A 23,831-nucleotide genomic window follows, 5' to 3' on the forward strand; every position below is an offset into this window, starting at 1 on the left:
CGTCAGCTCATCTTGTTTGTAATTTTAAGTATTAGAAAAGGTATCATATCATGAGGCTGAACTCCAACTTTGCAAGCTTGTCATCCTAAGAGAAGGTGAATGAAGAGATGATCTTATATAATTCTTGCAATGTGTCTTGTTATACATTGTAGTGAAACCATCACCTTAGACGAAATTGATTATTTTTACTTCTGTATCAAGCAGATGTTTTGTCTTGGCTGTTGCAAATGATGCTAAGCTTAAATCATTTTGTAGCCAGGCATCAGTCAGATTGCCCAGAGGAAGAAGCAATGCATGTACTGCAGTCTAAGAATTATTTATTAGTGTCTGCATGAAGTTTACATTTTCTTCTCTTGCCCAAATTTATTTGATGTTGTTGTGTGTTCTTTCTTCTTTATGAGGGGAGAGAGAGATCATCATGTCGAGTTCCATATTTGGATTTTGTATGGTTTTAGGGCACGTTTGTTTGGAGTGTCCGTGTGTTTTTTGTTGTTTGTGACAAACTGTGCTGCTCTCTATGGGGAGCTCAGCAATTCTGTGCAAGACCTTGAATTGATTTAGCCACCATGATCAGAGATGCCTGCTACAGTAATTGCTGGCATGTTTGGGATCCAGAAGACAAAGAGAGAAAAGCAAAATATATTTCTTTGGGGCAACAAGATTAAACCACCCTTGTGTGTCACAAAGAGCAGGGAAAAAGCATTTCTATGCTGTGAATCTGGAGCTTTTCATACTGGCTGGTAGCAAAGCACACTGGCATTTTAAAATGAATTAGGAAAACCATACCCAACTTCTTTTGTTTTTATATTGTGTGTGTGTGCATGTGTGCATATAAGAAGCGTGTATGTGTGTGTATATATATATATAGGCTTCGACTTGTCACTCGAGTGTTTTTGTTTGTTTGTTTAACTTGTTGAATGTGAACTTCTCTGTTTAATTGTAAACTTCAAAAACACTCAGGGAAAAAAAAAACTGATGAAGAAGAAACGTTTTGGAGTGAGAAGTGCAAGTTTTTAAAGTAATTGAAATAATGAAATTATTAAGTGAAATAATTTAATTGAAATAATGAGTGGAAGCAGAGTCTGTAGGATCTGCCCATTTTAGAATGATTTCTGATCTTAATGGTCTCTCTTTACTTTCAAGTGAAGTTGTGCTTGACAACAACAACAATGTATATGTTGGCTTCTCCGCTGAATGAATTCCTCTGCATGCACTGGTAGGAGGTGATGCTTGCTGAGCTTTCATGAGTTTGAATTTGGGAACGTTTTTCTGGATGATTGTACTCACTAGTTAATTACATAGTCCTGCTTCCCAAGTCATATAGAATGAGGGAAGCCTTAAAACAGTTTCTTAGCTGCTTTGGGAGGAAGGAGAGTTGGAGAAATGGAAGGAATTACTCAGTAGATCCTTTTACATCTGATACCTGTATGTAGTAATTCAATACATTTGCTAGGAGATTAGAAATATTCTAGATTACAAGATAGTTGCACAGCCTGGCCACCAGCACTGCAGGAACATCCTAGACTGATAGGAGAGTGGAAAATGTTTGTGGTGATGATGAGGAAGGAAACGATCATTCTGTTGTTGGTGCTTATGATGTAGAGGAGAAAGACCTTTTAAGTCCTTTAAATGTTTCCTCAGCTCTTTGGTAAATCACGTAGTAGAAAACAGAGCATTTGTCTTAATGCCTCTGGAAAAATAATGAGTACGCTTCTTGTTTTTACTGACATAAAAGCTTGTGCCTCCTTTGGTGAAATGGAGCTGTTTTGCTGTGAGATGTAGAAAAAAGAATTTCAACTCAAGAAAGTGGAGAAGGAAAGTTTTATTTGCCAGTTTGGTTCTCTGATTTCAGTGCTTGTTTTGTTATTTCACACTAAAGTTTGGGAGAAGAATCCTAGAGAAGGGTTCAGGTTAGTTTGCCGCCTTCTACTGCTGACTGGAATTTTATTGCTTTTCATTAGTGAAATTATTTCTTGCTTTGAACTGGATAAAACTGAAGTTCCCCGAAACATTTCTGTTTGGCCCAGCCAATGTAATACAGAATCCTCCTTTTCTGTGCTAACCTAATCTTCTCTATCAAGATTGTTGCTGCTACACCAGTACTGTTAGGGAAGCAATTAATTCCATTCTTGCTTTGGAGTTGGCCTTCATGTCATGGCTTCTATAGTGTTTTTGGTGTTTCGGGGGTGAAATAACCTGGGGATAGATCTGTGAGCGTGACCCTGGTGGTATGAATACTGACACAGAATTGTTGACTTAAAAAAACAAAAAAAGGGGGGGAGCTGAGAAGGAGGGACTACTATAGTGGTTATGAAGCACCATAGGTGAAAAGGGAAGTATATCGATATTGAATACACGTTTGAGCAAATAATGTTACATCAGGAAATAATGCAAAACATTTGTATGTTAATCTGCAGATTTCTTTTTTCCTTCTTTCAAACACAGCTGACCCTGCTGCTCTGGGATTCATCATTTCTCCATGGTCTCTCCTCTTGCTTCCATCTGGCAGTGTATCATTTACTGATGACGATGTTTCCCACCAAGACCTGCGAGCATTCACAGCGCCCGAGGTTCTGCAGAACCAGTCCCTGTCATCTCTCTCAGATGTTGAGAAGGTACCGTGCCTCTTCCACTGTAGAGGGCTGTCTTTAAATGGACTTTTTTGTCTGTAGAATTCTTGATTTGTGTGCTTCATTGATTTCTTTGGGGAGAGGGAAGGGACCCTCCTGCTTTTATTTTTTTTGTACATTTAAGTAGGGTAGAGGTTGTGGCTGTATTGTGCTTGTAGGAAGAGGTGTCTGTGTGCAGATCTGCACGTGTTCTACTCACAGCCACGCTTGAACAGTGGCTACGTGATTCCTACACTACCCATCCTAGCTAATGGGAAGCATCATTTCACTTTGTTTTTCTAAATAGTAACATCAACAATTCCTTTCAAAGGCAAACAAAACGTAAGAGGTAAGTAAAACAGTTACTCAAGCATGCCAAGACTTCAAAAAAATCAGATATTCTCTTGCTCATCTCAGAAATTTTATGTTCATTGTTAAAACTACTCATCAGTTGTGTGTGGAATTGTTCCTTTCCACCTTTCTTCTCTTCCCCAAGGGTTTATGATCAGGTTGGTAATGTCTGTGTATGAAATCCGCTCCAGGTCTTTGATACAAATGGTTATGGTGACTACAGCTTCTCAGATGTTTGCCTAACAACCATTTATTGCAAATGGTAATGCTATGCTTTGTTCTTGTCAAAGATATTTAGAGGTAGGAGTAAAAGGAAGCTGAGCTCTATTCCCATCTCCTTGGCTTCTCAAGATCAGTAATCCTAAGGGAAGGATAGGAGCCAAAGCTAGCATTGTTTTAAGCTGGGAACAAGCAGGAGGTTTGACAGCATTTCTTCAGGAAGAACAGCACTCTGCTCTTACATCCAAGGAAGCTGCTGTTGGCATCAATTGCTTTTCTATGCATAAGGACTATCAAAACATGTTTCTGTCTGTAGAGTACATGGTGTGTGCTACTTCTTCTTTCCCCTAAATCTTGTATGTAGTTCCTTTTTCTTTTCTTTTCTTTTTCTTTTCTTTTTTTTTTTTTTTTTTTTTACAACTATATCAGATGAAAATCACTGCATTCGCAGTTACAAGCTCTTCCTCTGCAAAATGTAATGGCATAATACTGTATATTACTTGATCTATGACAAAACCAGGCAGCCAGCAACCTAAGTTGAAAGTTTTAAAAGAAAAGTAAAAATAAACAGTGAAATGAAGGCCAGGGTCAGATTCAGTGAAGTAGAATATAGCTGCCAAATTCTGCAGTCATAGCATTGGAATTGTTTATCTTGTTTCAGAAGAGACAATGTTGTTGAAGACAGTAACTTTGCCTCTAGTGTAAGCTGGGAGGTTAGCATCCAAAACAGGCCTTTAAAAACATCAGAAACAAGTTTCTGAATGGCACATTTGAGAAATTCAGAACTGATGGCATTCTTTGTTTCATGCCAGTATTCATTCAGGACATCTAATATTAAAAGCCATGTTGTGATGTTTCTTAGTCTTTATGGAAGAAATCAGAATCCTTTAGGGAAAGACCGGACCACTGAGGTTTGTAAACGTGGGCAGAGAGTATATCAATAAGCAGTGACCAAACATTGGCATTCTGCACATACACTCATACACAATGCTGATTAATCCCTGGTTACAGCAGTGTGAGTTTATTTCATGACAGCAACACAATTTTGCTTGCTGGAAATGAGACTCCAGGCTGCAGCTACTGTGATGATGTTTCTATTGGGAAACAAGAGTATGTGGAAATTTATAAGTTTTGGCTTTACATAACCAAATTGCTCAGAGTCACCTATTAACTAAACAAAACCCTTTACTTTGTGGTTGAAGCTTCAGATTTTGGGTTTAGGATGAACTAACTTGATTAATGAACTCAACAAAATTTCTGTACGTTTTCTCCACACTGTGAGGAGAAGGGTAAAAATGAACTGTTGGGATACTGTGGGGTGATATAAAAACATTTGAGAAAAGGGTTTCTTCTGCCATTCTTGTTCTCACTTAACACTTGTCAGATGCATGACAGAGTGGTGCTCCCAGTGCAACATTTGGGGCTGGGTGCAGCTAAGGACAGCCGCAGTCTAAGTTGTTAGGTGTTATTTTACTCATCCTCTAGTCAAATCCAGGGGATTCTTCATTGAATTCCTAGAAATGTCCCTTTGTGTTGGAAGAATTTAAGGATACCGTGTTTTCACGATGGAAACAGTGTACAGTAGTATTGTGTTAAAGTTACATTGGGTAGCATGCCAAGGATGGAAGCGATTGTGATGCTGGTCTGTAACCCCTGAGGTGAGAGCTGCACAGGATAGTATGTTTGTGTGTAGTTCTTCCGTGATACCCATCCTTTAGGGTATATTTGCTTGCTTATGTGAAAGAAGACTTCCTGAAATAGGAAGGAGAGGTGAATTTGGCACAAAAACTTTACAGTAAAGTTATACTGGTAAAGCACTCTAATACTGGTAAAACAACGGCAAAATTCCTCACTTGGAGAATAACCTGGCCAAGCTAAGCAAGTTTTTCTGCTAGCATAAAAGCAGAACTGTAAATAATTATCTTTTTCTTTCTTCCCAGTGTTTTGTACGAACACCCTTGTAATATTATGGCATTGTTTGAATGCATCAGGGCAGTTCAATAACTTACATGTGCATGCTTTTTTTTTTTTACTAGTTGTTTCCCTTTACGTCAATATTAAACTATGTATTGGGGTGCACAGTGTTTATTTTTCTCCAGATGAGCTGACTTCATGCTTCTTAGGTCTTTCTTTGCATAAGCTGCAAACATATTTAAACTTCTTTTTTTTTTAATCCTTCTGTGGTTTGCTGAACTCATTTAATGGAAATCTGAGTGTTTTCCTTTTTGGATCTTGTTCTGAAATAGGTCTGGTCTGGAAGTTGGGCTTTGTGTATCCTTGTTTCTTCTGTTCTCTGACCAGACAGTGACAGGATAGCTTTCAGCTCTGCAGCTGTGACCTCACTTGCTAGCTCAGTGGAACAGTATATGCATTGCTAACTATCAGACAACACGGTGATCAGACGATGAATACCCTTCTGATTAATCTAGGACACAACATTTCCTGTTTTACAAGAGAAATCTGAACATGCGTCATACATGTGTTTGGGGCTACATATCTGTGCAGCACAGTGGTGACAGCTATGCTGCATTGCCTTTTGAGCAGTATATCATTTCTATATCCTTTTCTATATCCTCTCCTGAATCTTTGAGAATACATTTTGTTACCAATACATGAAGAGACTTTCCAATGCAGAGATCGATTCTCATGTCCGACCTTCAGCTACTTCTAGCTGTGCAATTTCCACCAATTCTACGGGCCTAGAATGGGATGAAGAAAATGACCATTTCACAGATTGCAAAGAAGTCTGTCTGTTGCCTTTGTTCCCTCAGTTGTGACTTTATGAAACTTCATATGAAGTTCCTAGGCCTGGACAGAGCTTGTCAGTGTATGTATTTAGGACTTAAGTAAGATGTGTTGCTTTTCACTGGTGAAGAGACTTCCTTCAATGACTTAATCTTAATTTATATCTGTCCTCATAATAGCTTTTCATTGTCTGTGCAATTACTTAAGGTTGCACAGATACTGCGATCAATCTGATAGCAAGAGTCATCGGTAGTGTATGTTCCTTACAGTCCAGAAAACTTGTTTTTTCCAGTAGTTACTTATCTGTGTCATAAATGACACAGTGACCTGTAGGGACTGTAGGTTTGTGGTCTTAAATCTGCAGTATTTGAAGGCTGTACCAATTGAGCTTCGTATGTTGAAGTCATATCCTGATATCACTGCTGTTGATATTAGCTGTTAGTTTATAGATATAATGATTAACATTATATATAAATGTATCTTACAGCATCAATGACAGATTAAGTTGACTGCTTTATACCTTGATACTCCTGCATTCCTTGCATTCTCCCTTCTATCTCAGTCCTATCCATCCCTTGACAGTAGCAGCTGGCTGTCTTATTGAGGCCTGCCGTGCCTTCAGACCAAAACATGATGGTGCCTCAGGTTTCACCTTGCAGTCTGTGCCCCATCTGAGGCTGCTGGCATGGATCACATGAGCTTCTGCCTTCAACATGAGAGGAGAGTTTAAAGCTGAACAAAGAGGACAGATACACTGATGAGATGCATCCATTTTGTTGCAGTAGAGTTTGCTTCTCCAGTCCTCATGGAAAAAGAGAAGAAAAATCTGAAAGTCAGCTAAGCTTAACTGCAAAGAAAGTGTATGCACAAAATGACACCGAGTTCTTTGCTCTGCTTTAAGATGCTTCATATTTCCAGATCAACTCTCCTGAGTTGATGTGTGTCTTTTGTCTTACTACAGGTCCATATTTATTCTCTTGGTATGACGCTCTTCTGGGGAGCTGACCATGAAGTTCCTCAAAGCCAAGTAAGTTTCATTTGGTTTCATTTAGTACCTGGATTGTGTGACCACTGCTGCATGTGAATGAACACAGTGGGCTGTTCTTGTGGGACACCGAAGAGTGTGGATTATTTTCTGTACTTCTATACTTCTGAAATACTTATGTATTTCCTGTGATGTGAGGGGATTGTTGTTATCACACAGAAAGAAGGTGCTGATACCACATTTGTGTTTGTTTCTGTGAAGATATATTTGGGTTGGTCTATCCTTTAGTGTCACAGGCTGAAAGGCTATAATTAATGCTGCTGACAAAGGAGAAAATAATTTGTTTTAGTTCAGGCTTGTGTATAATAACAAATGTTTAAGTAACATGGCTTTACATAGCAACTTGTGATCTCTGCTGCTGTTACTTTGGTTAAGTGTGCACTCAGCATATGTAGCTACATTACACAATGGCCAAGAAAGGATATATGTTGTTTGGAATAGGGAGTAACTCTTGCTACTGGCTTGTCAGCCACTGTGGATGCAGACTGCTTAAAGCCAAATCTTATTTCTCAAGAAGTCCTCCTCCACACCCACCACTCATTTTTGTAAGAAGTCTGAAACATGTAATTCATCTGCTGCCTGTGTGCTGCCTCCCACTCTGGCTGAGCTGTCAGCAGTTAGCATCATAAATGGTGGAAATCATGTGAACTGCATAGAGAGAGCATCTAATAGCAGATTTGCTATTGAGGGATTTGACAGTGTTGTGTAGCTCGGGAAGTTAAGGTATTTCTGTTTCATGTTTTGGTTTGCTCCCATTTATGGGTGTTATGCGTAAGGGTAAGGAAGGAAATTTGATGTCTGTCTGGCAGTATAAGTGCTCCATTTCTAATGTTTTTCTGTAGTTCTGTTGATTTGGAGGTCTCTGTCTGAGAGCAGAAGTCAGAGAATTGAATGCTGTGGTTTTTGTAGCAATACTTTTTCGTAGTATCCTCCATGTCTGTCCCCTAAATCCCACTGTTCTCTTAGAGAGCTTTCACATTTCTTTGTTGTCCTGTCTTGTAGTAGATGAAAGGGACAGTATTAAAGCAGTGCTGGGAGAATATCTTGAGGCAGGTACTATCTTCAAATGCTGTTTGTCAAAAATCAGATGACAGAGCCTGTGCCTGTGAAATGACCACCCCATCTGGGACAGCTGCAGATCAGAAAGCTGGAGTCTCAAGTGCTTGAGGCGAGGTGTTAACACTGACTGTTGCATACCCTGTGGAATCATATTGCACTGACACTGCTGGATTAACTGCATGCAGAGAAGAATTAAACCTAGATTGTTCTCAGCCTTGTGGGCACTGTCCTGAAACTACAGAGCTTTGCTTCCTTCATCAGCGTTGTTGCCACTTTAGTCCTTGCTTCTTTGTTGATGATTTTTGGTGGTGTCACTGAAATTTAGAAGTGCTAGCCCAGCTGGCACAGAATATTGAAACGTGGAACTACAGAACAGTAGAGCAGTGGACACAGGCTTAAAGAAGTATTGCAATGAGGATTTGATTTTTATGTTTGTGACTGGCAGAATGTTGAAAAACAACAAAAACAATTAAGTTACTCCAAACCTGGATAGTGACCTTAACGTTGGCATTCACTTAATGTAGGCAATAAATCTCGTGAATATTCCTTTTATCATGCTTGAATGTCTTTTGTTTCCGTGTGTGCTACAGGTTGCTGTTAAAACTAATTCTCCTGTCCATTTTTGTTTGTCATTAGCCTATCAAACTCGGAGATCATCTCAACAGCATCCTCCTTGGCATGTGTGAAGATGTCATTTATGCCCGAGTATCTGTACGGACCGTTCTGGATGCCTGCAGTGCTCACATCAGGAACAGTAACTGTGCCCCATCTTTTTCATATGTGAAGCAGTTAGTTAGACTGGTCTTGGGAAGCCTGTCTGGGGTAAGTCTTCATAAGCATTTGAGAATTAAGGGAGATGGGTGGGAAGAGAGAAAAGATGGTAAAACAGGGTCACTCAATGGTCATTCTTCCTCTCGTTTTACCATGCTGCAATTCTGATAAGAGGGTATGCTGAAGGGAGAAAAATTCTGAAATCCCAGGAGAGAACTGTTTCTTTTTCCACTTACCAGTTTGTGCAATCAACAGTTCCTTCTGGAATATAGATTCACAACTGCTGTTTCTGAGAAAGATACTTTTCTGAAATGGTTGTTTTTATTAAAAGAAAAGTAGAGGAGAACGTAGTCTGGGGCAAGCACTGGACCTGTCACTATTTAAAATGCTGCTAAAATGATCACTGTGAATTTTCTTTTTTAAATGTATGCTTGACTTTTGGAGGGGCACTGATTAATGGGGAGAAGGACTGAGTCATCAGTGTGTGCCAGTTCTCTTGCATGCCTCCTCACCTCAGGGGTAGGATTATTTTAGGGGAATTTATTATCAAATGATTACAAATACATTGAGCTGCTTTAAGAAGTGAGATGTGCTGCATGTAGTTGTCCTGCAAAGTTACTGTTTTTGACAGAGGCATTTCCCTTCATCTGAACCATCACAACCTAGTTAGAGAATAGCCACATAGTTTCAGGCTCTGAAAGCAACCGATGGCCTTATGTTGTCAGTATTACTAAGATTGTTCTTTTCTCAGTGCTTACTTTTCTTTGTGCTCTGTTTATGATAACAACAGATGCTGGGCAGTATGTTTTTACTGGAATTACATGCCATTATGGTCTTGGTTTTATTCTATTTTATCCTATTGGAACACTTCTATCTCAGAGGGGTTTGTAAATGTAAAAAAATAAGCAGCTAGATACACAGTACTGTGATTACAAAAACAGTAGTTGACCTCAGAATACTCTCATTTTAAAACGTCCATCATTCTTTAATGATTACATAGGTTCTTTGTACATCTAGTTTGAAAGTTTCTGCATGAGTTGATAGGTCTCTGTGTTTGTGTAATAGTCAGAAGAAGCTGTTAATGACTGGCATCTAAAAGCAGCACTGAGCCTGAGCACCACAAAAAGCACTGCCTGGACTGTGAGGTTATATCTGTCAGCCTGGTGCTCTTTGTCATTCTATCCGATTTTATGGGCCAAGATGCTAAATGGGCCTGTTCTGGAATGGAATAAAATGAACACCTGCAAGACCTTAATCACTGAAAATATTAAAATAAAGAACCAAACTTTAAATCGATCAACAAGCTCGAAACAACCAGAGAGAAGAATGTGTCATTCACCTTTAGGTTCTCAATGCCCCTTCTTGCTTAGCAAATGTTCTTCTTTTCTGCTCGTCTTGTTCTTGTCAGCAGGTGCAAAAAGGGCATCTTAGGTCAGTGTGAGGGACTGGTCTGGCTTGGCCAGCCAGTGATGGCCATAGTGGTCTCAAATGCACATCCTGAAGTATAGTCATGCTGAATCCAGCTGGCTTGTTCCTGACTGCTGCTTCCTGTTTTGCAGATGGATCAGCTTTCTTGCAATGGAGATAGAAAACTGCAGCCAGACAGGAGCCAGGCAATTCGGGAGAGGCTGAGGGGAAAAGGACTACCCACAGGTAAGTGCCCTGTTTCTGTGAGGATCGGGGCATAACAGCCCCTTGGGAAACCAAGTGTGTTGGGTAGATGTTGCATCAAACGTAGCTGAGCAGTGGAGCAACCACCTCTGAGCCAGGCTTCCCAGACAGGAGGATATGTTGTTCAGATAACCAGTCTTATCAGGGCTTATTGGGGGCATTTTATGTTGCAGCAGCTGGACCATTCTGAGTCACTGTGATGCAGGCAGTACAGTGTGATAATCACCTGAGGCCCTTCTTGCCCTAAAATGCTTGACTGTCAATACAATATAGAATACTCAACTTCATAAGTGCATAGTTTTCAGCTACCACGTTATCTCTCTGCATATTTGTCAGCAGCAAACGTTGAACAAAAGTTATATTGGTGTTATGCTTGAGCTGCTCCTCTGCCTTTTAGTTCTGTGTCTTCTAAAACCAGAGATAGTACAGTGAGTGAACTGTAGGAACAAAAATAATCCATGGAATTGTCATTGGCAGGAGAAACTGCAGAAATATGATGCAAGTCTGGCAAGTCCTTGCTTTTCTTATAATTCTTATAAGACAAGCACTAAATCAGGCTGCTTCTTGATAAAGGGATAGTATGTAAACATTTGCTAGCTCTGTTTAGGAACAGTGTCTAGTACAACTGTCTCCTCATTTTCTGGCACAACTGCACGCTCTGACTGCGTCCTCAGAGGTTTGGTGTTCCGCTTCTTTCCTATTGTCATCTCTCCCAGAGTATTTCTGTAGCAATAAGAAGATCTTGGTGAGTAAGGGACTTAGGATGAATGAATATTGTTGGTGGGACTTCTAAACCGTGATATACCTTCCTTCTATGAACTTCTTAAGCCTTTCAATTTCTTCCCTGGTTCTCACCAGTTCTTTAAAGGTCGTGCCAGAACCCTTACTGTTCTGATTTGTTAGATTAATAATTTGTTCTTTGACCCTATTCCACCCCAATTTTTAGTTTCATTACATCCATGATTTCTTTACATGCTTTTGTACTTCTAAGAGTATGTACTTCTTCCATATTCCTCACTTTGTACTTTAATTTTGCTTTTTAAGTGGGTTCCCATCATCTTAGGTTTAATTAATAACTTGCTATATGTTGTAGTGGAACTTGATGTTAACACATTATCATTTGACTACTACCTTAAGCTGGGTAGTTTCCATGCTCTCATTTTCACCACCTCTTTTACACATTTGATCCCGTGATTATCATACATTAACTGTTTTGTTTATGGTCAGAATTAATATCTGTTTAGTTTTGAAGATGTAGCAAGGTTGTTTTTAATCCGTTCTCACTGTGCTGCCGACCCGTTTTTTTCCTTTGTTCTTTTCACTAATTCTGAACACTTTTCTGCTTTCATTTTTCTTAAGTTCTCTTTTTTTCAGTGTTTGTGCATCAAGAGGTTTTTGGTTTTTTTTCCCTATTTTGTACAATTTTTCTACCCATGAGTTTCTCACTGAGCTTTTTAGCAATTTTTAAATTCTTTTTGTTTTTAAATCTCCAGAAGTCCTGTTTAACCCACAGTCTTAACTGTATTGTAACAGTGAAGGTCTTGTTTAAATTTTACTGAATGGCAGAGTTTGGTGCTGCATCTCTACCAGTATCTGCATGGCTTTCTGGCTCAGGACCAGGTTGAATAACCTCTCTTTTAATGTGGGAACATCTGAGAACTGTGCCTTTTACTTACAGAGTATAGACTAGAAGCTCTAACTGGTGTTCTTCTGTTGTATCTTCTGACTTCTAAAATGGCGTGTCAGCATTATTCTTCCTTGTTATCCTGGCTCTCTTTGAATCACTTTGTATGTATAACTGTGCTTATGAGATAAGTGAGAGGTGTTGCTTTTCATTTAATTAATACAGAAGTTGGTGAGGGTACAGTGTCTGGGCACTGGAAGGACTGTGGAACTGGACACTGACCTCTGTGTGCCCACGTGCCTCTGGATCTACCTGAGATTTCCATAGTGCTGGATAGACCAAGTTTCTGTAGTGTGTGGGTCTGGGAATTCTGTGAGTCAGGGAAGAACAACTAAAGTTAGGGGCTCTCTGGGGCAGAGGTGTCCAATTGAGTTAGCTGCAGTAAATTCAAAAACAGGATTTAAAATAGTCAAAGTCAGTATTCGCTTCATGAAATGCTTTCTTTTCTTTTATTTTTTTCTGGGAACATCACATTGTTGTCACAGACCTAACTAAACCTAATCTTCACTGAAACACTGCCAGGGAAATGAAGTGAACTTGGTAGTTCCCAGACTGAAGTTAGCTGCATAGTTCTCAGCTTCTGTTTCTTCTTTCTCTCAAGTTAAGCACAAGTCCTTGAGTGCTCAGCACTACAGGTAGTGTGTGGCACAGTGAAAGTTTGTGCACTGCTGCTCAGGTACAAATGTTGGTTTGTTTGCATCCTCACAAGCCCAATACTGAAGGTGTGAGTTATTAATACTTGATTTTTTTCCCTAGTTTTGTCAATGTGAACTGTTAACTACCAAAAATGTCTGCCGATGACTGTATGCTTTTAGTGATAATTTGGCGTTTTGCTTCTTTCCTCCTGTTCTGCTAGAATTTAAAAAGATAAACATAAAAAAAATCTTTGTTTTCAGAAAAAGGAGATAAATTGAAGTCTGCTGTTCCTTTTTTTTTTTTTTTTTTTTTTTTTTTTAAATATTTGACATGTTCTGCTTCCGTCCCAGTCTGTTTTAGTTTCTCTATACCTGCAGAACTCTGATTACTTCTCTCTTTTGCCTTAAAGGGCTTAAACCTGTCCTTGGTTCCCCCTAAAACTTTCTGGTGTGTCTTCTGACTTCAGCCCTGTTCCCTAATGTGTTTTACTGCCATCATCTTAATTCTCTGTATTTCCATTTTAGATCCATGCCTTAATCTCCACTCATTCCTCAGGGAATACAGAGAGTCAGTACACCGCAGAACAGAACTGAACAAAATGTCCATGTAACCAAAGCAGCTGTAACTATTTTCAGTTCCACTTGGCAGATATACTGAGCTTTGTATTGGAGTGTTAGGAAGTAGACCCAGTGAAAGGGGTCTCTGGGGTTAATGAGTGACAGCTCTGATTGGATTGGGGCTGGGTTATTTCTTTTTCTGCAGCAGCGTGCTGTTTTGCTGGTGCTAATTCTGTCCATATGAACACAGATCAGCTTCCCTGAGGGTACAGCTTTTAGGTTTCTGGAAGAGGGAGCTATGGGGCATTATACTGATCCTGCCAACAGTGGTCTCACAGAGTGAGCAGCCACAAGGAGAAGACTAGATTACAGTTTAAGAAAAGCAGTAATGACATGAGAAAAATAAACCAAAAACAACTTAGAAAAGTACAGAGCCCCTTTTTTTTTTCTCTCTCTATTGACACTGTACTGTTCTGCAGTTGTGTATACTTGAAATAAATGCCTCTTTTTCCAGCTGCAAAATAGCCAGCATTGCAAAGGTAGAAAGCTACTGGATTAGTACAGTGATGCCAATTGGACTCTTTCCAGTAAGTCAGAAGTTATGTCCATCATTTTTTTCTTGACCAGTCATCAGCTGGATTTAACTCCATTCACCACCATTCTCTGGGCCAGGCCATCCAACCAGTTTTGTACCAAGCAAAGACTCTATCTGTCTAAGCCATGGGCTGCCAAGCTTCTCCAGAAAAATACCATGGAAGACAGGGTCAGAGGGTTTCCTAAAGTCTGGAAAGACTACGTCCGCGGCCTTTCCCTCTTGTACAAGACAGGTCCCCTGGTTGTTGAAGGAGATCAAGGTGGCTAAGCAGGACTTGCCCTTCATGAACCTATGCTGGCTGGACATGATCCCTTAGTTCTCCCATGCATGCTCTGCTTTAGGACTTTCCCTGATATTGAGGCCAGGCTGACAGACCTATAGTTCCCTCCATCCTTCTTACCATCTTTCTTGCAGATAGGCAATGCATTAGGAAGTCTCCAGTCATTCATTGGGGACATCCCCAGTTAACAAGGACTGGTGGGAAATGATGGAAATGATGGAAATGATGGACTGCTTCTACTTGGCTTTTTTTTTTTTTTTTTTTTTTTTTTTTTTTTTTTTTTTTTTGAGAAGTCCTATGTAGTTAAGAAAAACATAGAGTGGATTGAAAATAAAGCTGCAGTCCTTTCCACAGTAAGAAACTGAGCAGAAGTCTTAATTGGACAGGAGACTTGTCTGCTGTTCACTGGGGTGAAATGCTGTTGAATCATTGCTAAATTGTAGTTAGAGGGGATTGTCAGTGTATCAAATAGCTGTCAAAGAAAAAAAAAAAAAACAGCATTGAGCAAAAGCATTTATTATCAATTTTAAGACCATCAAAACATTGCTGTAAACATCTAACTTCAGACCGCTTCTTAGTTGTACTATGTTCATGGTTAATGGAGATGGTTGAGCTGAAGAGATATGCTCCCAGTTTCAGTCTTTGAAAGGTGGAAATATTACCTTTTAGATTGGTTTTCCATGCCATGGTCATCCAAAATGACAGTTGCTGGGGCTTCTTCTCCTGGCTTAGAACAAACATGTTGAAATATTCTGTTACTTTACTTGTTGAAATTAGATACATTGCGCTCCTTACAGATACTAAGGTTGGATATTTTCAGTTATTTATTTCTGTCTTTACATCTTCAATATGATTATTAAATAGCTTCTTGCTCACATTCTCCCCAATTTAATTTGTTTTCTGTCTCTTTTATGACTCAGTTTCTGTGGTTATTTTGGTGAATGAGCTTCATGGCAGGGCTGACTGCAAAAGTAATTTATTCTAAATTAATGCGAGAGAACATCTGTTTAGTTGAGTCTTACTCAGAACACAGTATTTAGGAACGGACTTAGCCAGTAGAAATAAAAATGGTAAAACGTGGTGTGAGTCATCTGAACATTGGAGCTGTTATTAAAGCTTCCTATTCAAAACACAGTAGACCTTGAAAGTCTTAAGGAATTATTTGTGGAAGTTGTTTGATATAATTCTTTTGGTGTGACAAAAGGGTGAGTAATTTTCAAGGTCTTCCAAATAGAAAGCAAGAATTAATTTGCCACCATTCTCATTTCGCTAAAAACTGTAGCATTCCTCCTTCAAAAGGATGTGTGGTCTATTTAAAACCCAGTTGACATCTCCATTAACTTACAGAGGCTTGAGAGCCTGCTTTCCATCTCTGGAAGAGCTGAAATCACTGTGTCTTCTGTGTGCTTACTTATGGGGTCACAGCTTGTGATCAGGATTTGTCAATGCCAAGGGTGGGCCTTAGCAAAGGTATTTCATCTTTTCAAGAAATCTAGATACAGGTTTTTTTGCCTTCACTTTCCCACCACAGTGAACTCCTGCATGGACTTGACCCAGTGCAGAGTCCATTGCAAGTTAACCTTATGGATTGTAGGGCTACAGGTTAAGTCTGCAAAATTCCAACCTTCATCTGTGCCAAAATACTGTGCCACCTGAGCAAGAGATAGAGATGAGTTTAAAAGATCAAGAACGCTTACCTTATTTCTGCTTTATAGGAAACTGGAAATATAGAACAAAGTTTTAGGTGCTAACTGCTTGATAGACTCGGCTCTATGTGAAGTTCCACAGTAATGATTGGCACTGTAAATAAAATAAAAGGTTCTAAGGCCCAATGAGGCTGCTTTTAGTTTTAACAAGAAATGCTCACGTTTGGTTAGCATTCTCCAGAATATTTATTGCTTCATAGCTGCCTGGCAAAAACTCCTTGAAATGAGAAAGTTTCCAGGGAAATGGATCAACAGTTTAAATTTTAGTTCCCCATCTTGTTGAAAATGTGGTCTAAAGAGAGTTTACAGTGATGACCTTCACATGTGAACTGAGACATCTTTGTCTTTTTCTTGCCAAATACAAGCACGTGACTTTCACTTATCAAAAAATACTGCACGTAACTTTATTCCATTAATATGAAGATCTTTCCTCTGGCAGTATCTTTATGCACACGCCTTTCTCAGCTCCTTGCTATTAGAAAACCAGAACTGAGTGTGTGGAAGAACAATTGCAAGAGATCAGTAAAACAAAAGAGACACTTGATAAAGGATTTATTTTATTTCTTTATTATTTTACCATCAATAATCCAGTGCTGTTTTCATCCGGTACATGCGTGCACCCAGCAGTGCTGTGATTGATGGTGGTGAAAATCTTTCAACTGAAGTGTAATGGCTGCTGTGTTAATGAGCTGCTGGCCAGGCAGTGTTGAAAGTGTGGGCAAACACAGACCTCCTGGAACAAAGGGAGAAAGGGACACAAAGATCAGGGAGTAAACCAAACTGGAAATATAAAATACTGTGTCAGTGCTCAGAAAATTGGCTATAGAACTGAGCTTCTCCCGGGGAATGAAGAAAGGGGAAAGCGGGGTTGCCCTTTGGCCTCAGTGTAAAAGAAATCAACCCACACATCCAGCTCATTTCTTCCTTCACAGAGGAGACATTTTCTCAACAATTATAAAAAGTAAAAGGAGAAGGTGCAATTTTAGCAGCCAGCCCCCAGCTCCATCTGACTGTGTTCTGTTTGCTCTTAACTGGCCCCACAAGGACTGCAGATCCAGCCTCCCCGCCAGTTGCCCACTCACATCTGAAAGACTGATCACATTGTTTGGGGATAAGGACTTTTTCTTTTTCCTGCACATTAACAGTGTGGGAGGTGTTTTGCAAACTTACGTAGAACCACTTCCTCTTTTCAGACCTCATGGTCTTGCATTGATAGTCCACTCTTTTATGCATGTGTAGGCAGCCTCTCTCTTTCTCCCCTCGTTTCAGGATGTGTGTATGGTGTATGTACAGATCTGAAACCACTGCTAAAAGGCAGCTAGAAGGGCTTCCTGGTTTTCATGAACAAAAAAGGATGATTAGAAAGGATTTTAACAAACATGCACTCAATTCTATATAAATAGATAGACTCTGTGTTTGCGTGATAACATTTGCTCTTGTGTAGCATTTGATTGATTGTGTGTATGATCAAGCCAGCACACAGGTGATTGCAGACAAGCTGAATTGGATTAGGAGCAGATGCAGCTCTCCAGCTCAGGTGAAAATTGCCAAGATTACAGGCAGTTGGAGTGAAAGATGGTTTGTAAATAGGGCTGCTGTCAGAAAAAGCGTGGTTGTGTTTGTAGCTGAAGACAACAAAGGCAGCAGATCCATAGTCATGTAGAAAATGTAACTTCTGTCTTTTGTACTGGTGTGGAAACTTACATTTTGATGTTAACACCAGAAGGTCAGTGGTGTGTGTATTTTTTTGCGAACTCTTGGTGATTAATTGCTATTCTTATGGTATGTATTCTCTCACTATATATTATACTTTGGAATCATACAATTAATATAATTGCATTTGAATTATTTACAGTAATTATAAATAATTGCACCAGTGTAAAATCAAGTAGAAGATAAACACCCACAGGCGATATGTGAAGTAGAGAACCCAGGCAGTATTCTGAGAGTTTGCTCTAACAGAGAAGTTACTGGGAAAGGGAAAAGCCTGATTCTTGTTAGGACTTTGTTACTCTAGAATCTTAACTGCTATTGGAATGTCCAGTCCCCTTTACTGAGATGTGGAGCAGCAGTTCTTTGTCCTGTTACACTGCTGGGAACTGGAGCACGGAGTAACTCCTGTGTGGTGTCAGGTGAGATGCTTGGTGTCTTCTCCAGAGCCAAGAGTCTTTAGAGAGGTCTCAAGAGCTTCCATTAGAAACAGAAGCCATTTCTAAAAGGAAGTTTGTAATCGGACTGTTGCTAGATACTAGAATTTAAAGAAGTAAAAGTGTAATTGTGCAGATAGGTTCTGCAAATACTGAGGTATGCCATAGATTTCTTTTGGTGATGTGCTTAAAACTGTACACTGGGAGCATAGGTCATTGTGGAAATGAGGTGAAGAATGACCTGTAGGCATTAGCAGGCTGAAGAGTGGAAGGGCAGTGTGGAAATGAAGCGTTTCCTCCAATGTCTCCTGATGGGACAGCTCATACCCTTTCTCATCACACAATTAGCTGAATCAGTGAGGAAGCTGTAACAGTGAGTGATTTCCCAGCCATTGCTATTGAGATAGTGCTCACGGCCTTCACTTTTCCTCATGAGGAATTCCCTGTTGGGTGAGTAATGCAAGGAGAAGAAAGTCTGCATCTTCCAAGCCACCGCATGAGCAAGAACAGTTCCTGCTGCATTCAGGCTCAGTGCTGCACTGCTGTGGAACTGCAGTGGAGTGTAGAGAGTGCTCCTTCCTGGTTATATTTGTTCACTGCTGGTTTTGCTCTTTTGCTTCTCACCTGTGTGCAACAGATCTTGTTCCCTTTGATTTGCTTTTTTAGTGAGACTCTGAGATCATGAAATGTTTCTCTTTTTTGTTTTCTTTTTTGTTCCCATCTCTAATCCCAGAGGTATAATCCTTTTAGGAATGTCTGTTCATGATGTATGTTTCAGAATGTGTGTTCTTGATGTAGAGATGCATGAATGTGAAGTATGTGTTTGCAAAATGGGTATTACCCTACATTGGATAGATGGTGGGAACCTCACTGGGGCTGGCTGTTTGCAGAAAGGCATTATTGTGCACTTGAATATGAGATGTAATTCACCGGTCTTGGGAGAGACATTTGGTCTGAGAGTGGTATAAGATAATAATGTGACGTGAGATTTAACATACCACAGAGATAAGTACTTTGCATTGAGTTTAGTGTTAAGACTGTGTTTGTAAAATATGAAGTGATGTGTCCCATTGTTTTGGAAGATAAATTCATTCTCATTGGCAAACATTTTTGCTTTATTCTTTTATTGTTTCTGTTATCTGGAATACATAGGAACTGTAATTATTTATAAGGCACCTTTTGGACAATTAGAGCCCTAATGTTTTGCTATCAGATGTTTATGTGTGGGTAAGGGGCAAGGAACATTTTGCTTTGATTTTCTTTAAGCACCTGCCTTCAGCTTACTATCACAGAAACAGAAAGTGAAAGCAAGGAGTCTCCCATTCAAGTAGAGTATGAGAGTCCAAATGTAGAAAGCCACAGGCTTTTAAAGCATTTCTGAGTGCAGCTACCATTGCCATCCTGTATTCTGTGGAACTGGGTGCAGAAGGATGACAGATTGTAGGAGGATCAGCATGAGCCTGCCATGTTAGGTCTGGCCCTTGATTTCTGCAGAGCAGGCAGTAGCTCAGGAAAGGTAGCTATGAGGGTGGAGGGCACAGCATGTTCATGTACTCTGAGCTAAAGGCTGGTTTCTGTTCTGAGGAGGGCTTCAAGGCAGCTCGTTGTTAGAAGGTGTACATGGTAATAATTGGGAAATGAGCTAGCTCTAGGAAAGGCTGTACATCTCCAGTTGAGTGGGCAGACAGTACTTAGGTGGTCCTGAGTAGAACACAGCCCTGTTGGCTTTTCTTGATGAGAGAACCATGATAAAGCTCGGATTCCATGGTCAGGCAGTGCGTGTTCTGCAGATTGAAAACATTGGACTTCATAGTGATTTGTGCAATGTATTTGATCAATGGTAGCTATGAGTAGACTACTGCAACAGAGTAAACTACTAAAACAGCCTTCAGACTATTACAATTTTAATAATGCATAAGTATTGAAATATATTAGTTCTCCCTACAGGAAGTAGCAGTTGGGCAGTCTTTGACACTGAGCTTTTTTTATCTGTGAATTAACTCTTTAAACAGTTATAATTTTATTCTGAGATCAGAAAGTCTTAGCACGAGCTTTCAGTTCATTTGTGAATATTAAGAAATGTCTTTACTGAATGCTTGTAGTTAGTTCTGTAAAATTAGGTACGTACATTTACAAAATTTTATGTCAGAAATGAACATAAGTATCCAAGCTGTTCAGTGACTGTGATATGGTATTCTTCTCAGAACACGTATTTCTCAGCTAACATTCCACCTCAGGCAATTCTGAGAGCTATTTACTGGTAAGGGAGAAGGAAGAGAGGCAGTGTTCATTATGATACAACTTGTAGTGTGCAGGCTCATAGAATCATCTTGACCTTGGAAACTTTGTCAGTTTTTTTTTTTGCTGTGGAGCATTCCGTGTATTGAGAAACTGTTATCATCAAAAGCAGTCATTACAAGAAAAGTTACAGGAAAAGTGGGGATGTTTAAAATACCGAACTGCACAGTCATTCTTCCTTACTACTGATACTACTGTAAGGCATCTGTACATCCGTGGAACAAATCTGGACTTGTTGGGAGGTGATTACAAATTGCAGGTTGTGTGTTTGGGTGTGAGGGGTGAAAGGAGCCGCTGATTTCAGATTAATCATTAATTTCATTACACAGTACTTCTGGTGCTAGTCCAGACTTATGTAGAATTAATAGGAAATCAAATTCCAATTTGTATCTAGTAGTACTTTTTAATGCTATTGCTGAATTAGGGGGTGCACTAGTTTTCCTTGAGCTGTTCAGAAATAAGATGGAATATTTCTCAGAGCTGAGGTAGTTGGAATTTTGACTTTGACTGAGCCAGTCTTTAAGCAGCTATCTCAGTGTTTCACATGATGAAGTCAATGCCAAAAACATGCTTATTGAGTGATTTCAAGCACATAATTTGTGTTGCGCTCCTGTGTTCTAAGTATACTATGACTTACATGAAATGTCTCCTTATTCCAGGAAAAGCCTCAGCGGTTGATGCACGTGACGAACCCAAGACTCATTTCTCTCAACAGACAGTGCTTAACAAAGGGCTTAGCAAATCGATGGGATTTCTGGCCATGAGAGGAACACAAGGCGAGGAGGAATTTTTCCAGGGCATTTCCTCAGATTACAACTCAGGACAGGAAGATTCTTTCTATCCTTACAGATGTAAAACCAATGAGTTTGAAAACAAAGGTCACCTCCATACAGATGCAGCTCCCAAGCGAAAGGTGTGGGCTTCCTCCACAGACTTGCTTTGCACGACCAACAAAGCAGCTGAGAGGGACCATGCTTCAGACTCCCACAGGCACAGTCATCAGTGTGAGACCTTCGCAGTACGGACTTCTACTGTGACCAGAAACAAAGAAGCACGATACTCTGATGGGAGCATAGCACTGGATATCTTTGGACCTCAGAAACTGGACCAAACACGCCATGTGCCTGAGACATCAACTTCTGCAGCAATATCGAGTGCCTTTGACAGGATAAGGGAGAGACAGAAGAAGTTGCAGCTCCTGAGGGAAGCCATGAGTGTAGAAGGTTAGTGAAGCTTTTAGATGTTCTGAATTATTCCAGTCACTAAACAGAGATTTCTCTTTATGATAAATTTGAGTTCTCTTGTAGCAGCTCTTGAAACCGCTGAGATTTTACCTTGGCCTTCTATTTTTAAGTAAAATCAAAGTATTTCTTGCCAGCAAAAATGAAAGAGCTTGTGCAGATTACTTTCTCTGTAAACGTAGTGGCTCTCTTTAAGCCAGCCAGCATCAAGTGAAATTAGGAAAAAGTAACAATATTGGCAACAGTAATTTCCCGTTAAGGAAAATATTCCTCTCCAGCTATTAGGAATAGATTTACAACCCAGAGAAAAAGAAGAAGTGGGTCACCTGGAAATCTCAGGTTTTGCTCTGTATAATTCTGGATGATCCAGTTGAGCCCATAAATATGTAATTTCTTTTGGGCTTATATTAAGATCTTTATCTCAGTGAGAATAATTATCAACAAGTTCCCCTGGTTAATTTAGAGAACATGGGGAGAGGAAAAAAAGCTGTTGTGGAAACTTCTGAAAACATCTTTATGTGGAGCCATATAATGAGAAACTGTGTATTTTGTTTGTTTTGAATGTGTGATTTGATTTTCAGGGGTTATAAATATAGTTCAGCTGAATTGGAACTGAGAGCCAAGTCAGAACCTGTTCATGATGGGCCAGAAGGTATAACTTATTTATCTAAGGTAAAAGCTGGAAGAGCTGTGTGTACAGAGCTAATTGAGTAATTTATTCTAATGTGTACGAAGTCCACACAATTGAGAACTCGCCTGGCTGTCTTATGACAGAAATAACAACTATGTGATGTAATTTCTGTCTCATTGTTCTGCTCTGAGATGTAAGGACTGCCTCAGGAACATCTCTATTAAGCAGAAATGGTAAAACCTTCTATCAGTTGAAGTCGCCAAAATCACTCCTGTGGCCATTTCAGGAGAAGCCTATATTGCAGGTTGCATGGGAAGTTAATTCTTCCTATGCACGTGAGCCTCGTGCTTCAGAAAGAAGGAGCTGTACTGACAAGGCATAGGCAGTTTAAAAACCTGCTGTGATTGCTGTAATGATTGTGCAGAAAGGACACATAGAGATTTTTTTGTGTCCTCATATTAACATCTTTCAATGAGGGTTATATTATCAAGTGAAGGAATGAATGTAGAGGGAAATAGCTCTGTAGAGATAACCATTGTTTGTTCAGAATAGGACTTCACCATCTGTAATTATCTACCGAGATGTCTGATGGGGCAAAGGGGATGTTTGTGTTTTTGGTTCAAGAGTGTGGAATTGAAGGGGACCATTATCAAGTGTGTGAGTCACCTCAGATGTTTAGAGATAGGCACCTCGCAGAGTGCAAGAGGAGGCCACTCCCTGCATTAGGAAAGATAACCAGCTTTGTTGGTCAGGAGTTCAGCTTTGTGCAGGTTGATGTTGCACAACAGCAAAACCAAAAGCTTGGCCAAACCCCTTGATGAGTCAGGCTTTCTCATTCTCAGTCAAACAGATTGGAAGATGGCAGAGAATGTAACATGCCTCCTGTGCTTTGCCATCCTTGATGGGTCAGATGTGCGAAACTGTGCAATTCATCTGGGGAATGGGTGAGGGAACCAGGAACTGGGGCTCTGCAGTCAGGCCAGCTGAGTGACAAATCTATACAGGGCAGGTGGAAGCAGTTGCAATGAGTCACTGCCCATCCTTAGGAATTCACAATCACTGCTTGCTACAAAAAAAGTCTTAGATACTTTCTCAACAAATAGCTGGGCTGCAATATTCTTTTCTGCTCTTGATAGAGGAAGAAGGCACCTTTCACTCTTGTTTTGTAGTTAGAGTTCCGTGTTACTGCTTTATTTTAGATTCATCATTTTTCACTGCTTAGAAGTTGGGAGCCAATGTCTGACTGTGAATGTGATATTTTAATTAGAGCCAATTTGAAGAGGTGTTATAGGACAATGAACAGGAAATGTTTTTTCACATAGGAGTTAGAATCATAGAATCAAAGAATGGCTTGTGTTGGGAGGCTCACACAGCGCCACCTCATATGGTAGACATTGGAAGAGAGGAAGAAGGAGCAGCAGAACAAGGTGTTCCAGCAGATTGGTTGTCAGCAGTGAGGGTTCTGCTCCAGCATGGAGTTGTGGAACAGCCATGGGAGCCAGACTGGGGCTGAGCTCAGCAGTGTTGAGGTTATCTCTCTGCATGGTGATGTGGTGGGACTGTTTGCAGTCCTGCTGAACCCAGGT

General features: G+C 40.0%; 1 protein-coding gene across 5 annotated transcripts in view; it reads left to right on the forward strand.

Annotated features, from left to right (window-relative positions):
• PTPN13 (protein tyrosine phosphatase non-receptor type 13) overlaps positions 1–23,831 on the forward strand; it is a 102,124-nt gene that overhangs the window by 27,696 nt on the left and 50,597 nt on the right. For all 5 annotated transcript variants that reach the window (XM_072334944.1, XM_072334941.1, XM_072334940.1 and 2 more), the window contains 5 exons: positions 2,446–2,615; positions 6,886–6,951; positions 8,665–8,850; positions 10,359–10,452; positions 21,033–21,596. In XM_072334944.1, coding sequence (XP_072191045.1) covers positions 2,446–2,615; positions 6,886–6,951; positions 8,665–8,850; positions 10,359–10,452; positions 21,033–21,596 — 1,080 coding nt within the window. The remainder of the gene's footprint in view (positions 1–2,445; positions 2,616–6,885; positions 6,952–8,664; positions 8,851–10,358; positions 10,453–21,032; positions 21,597–23,831) is intronic.

This window comes from Excalfactoria chinensis, chromosome 4 (genome assembly GCF_039878825.1).
Source record: "Excalfactoria chinensis isolate bCotChi1 chromosome 4, bCotChi1.hap2, whole genome shotgun sequence".
NCBI classification, from domain to species: Eukaryota; Metazoa; Chordata; class Aves; order Galliformes; family Phasianidae; genus Excalfactoria; species Excalfactoria chinensis.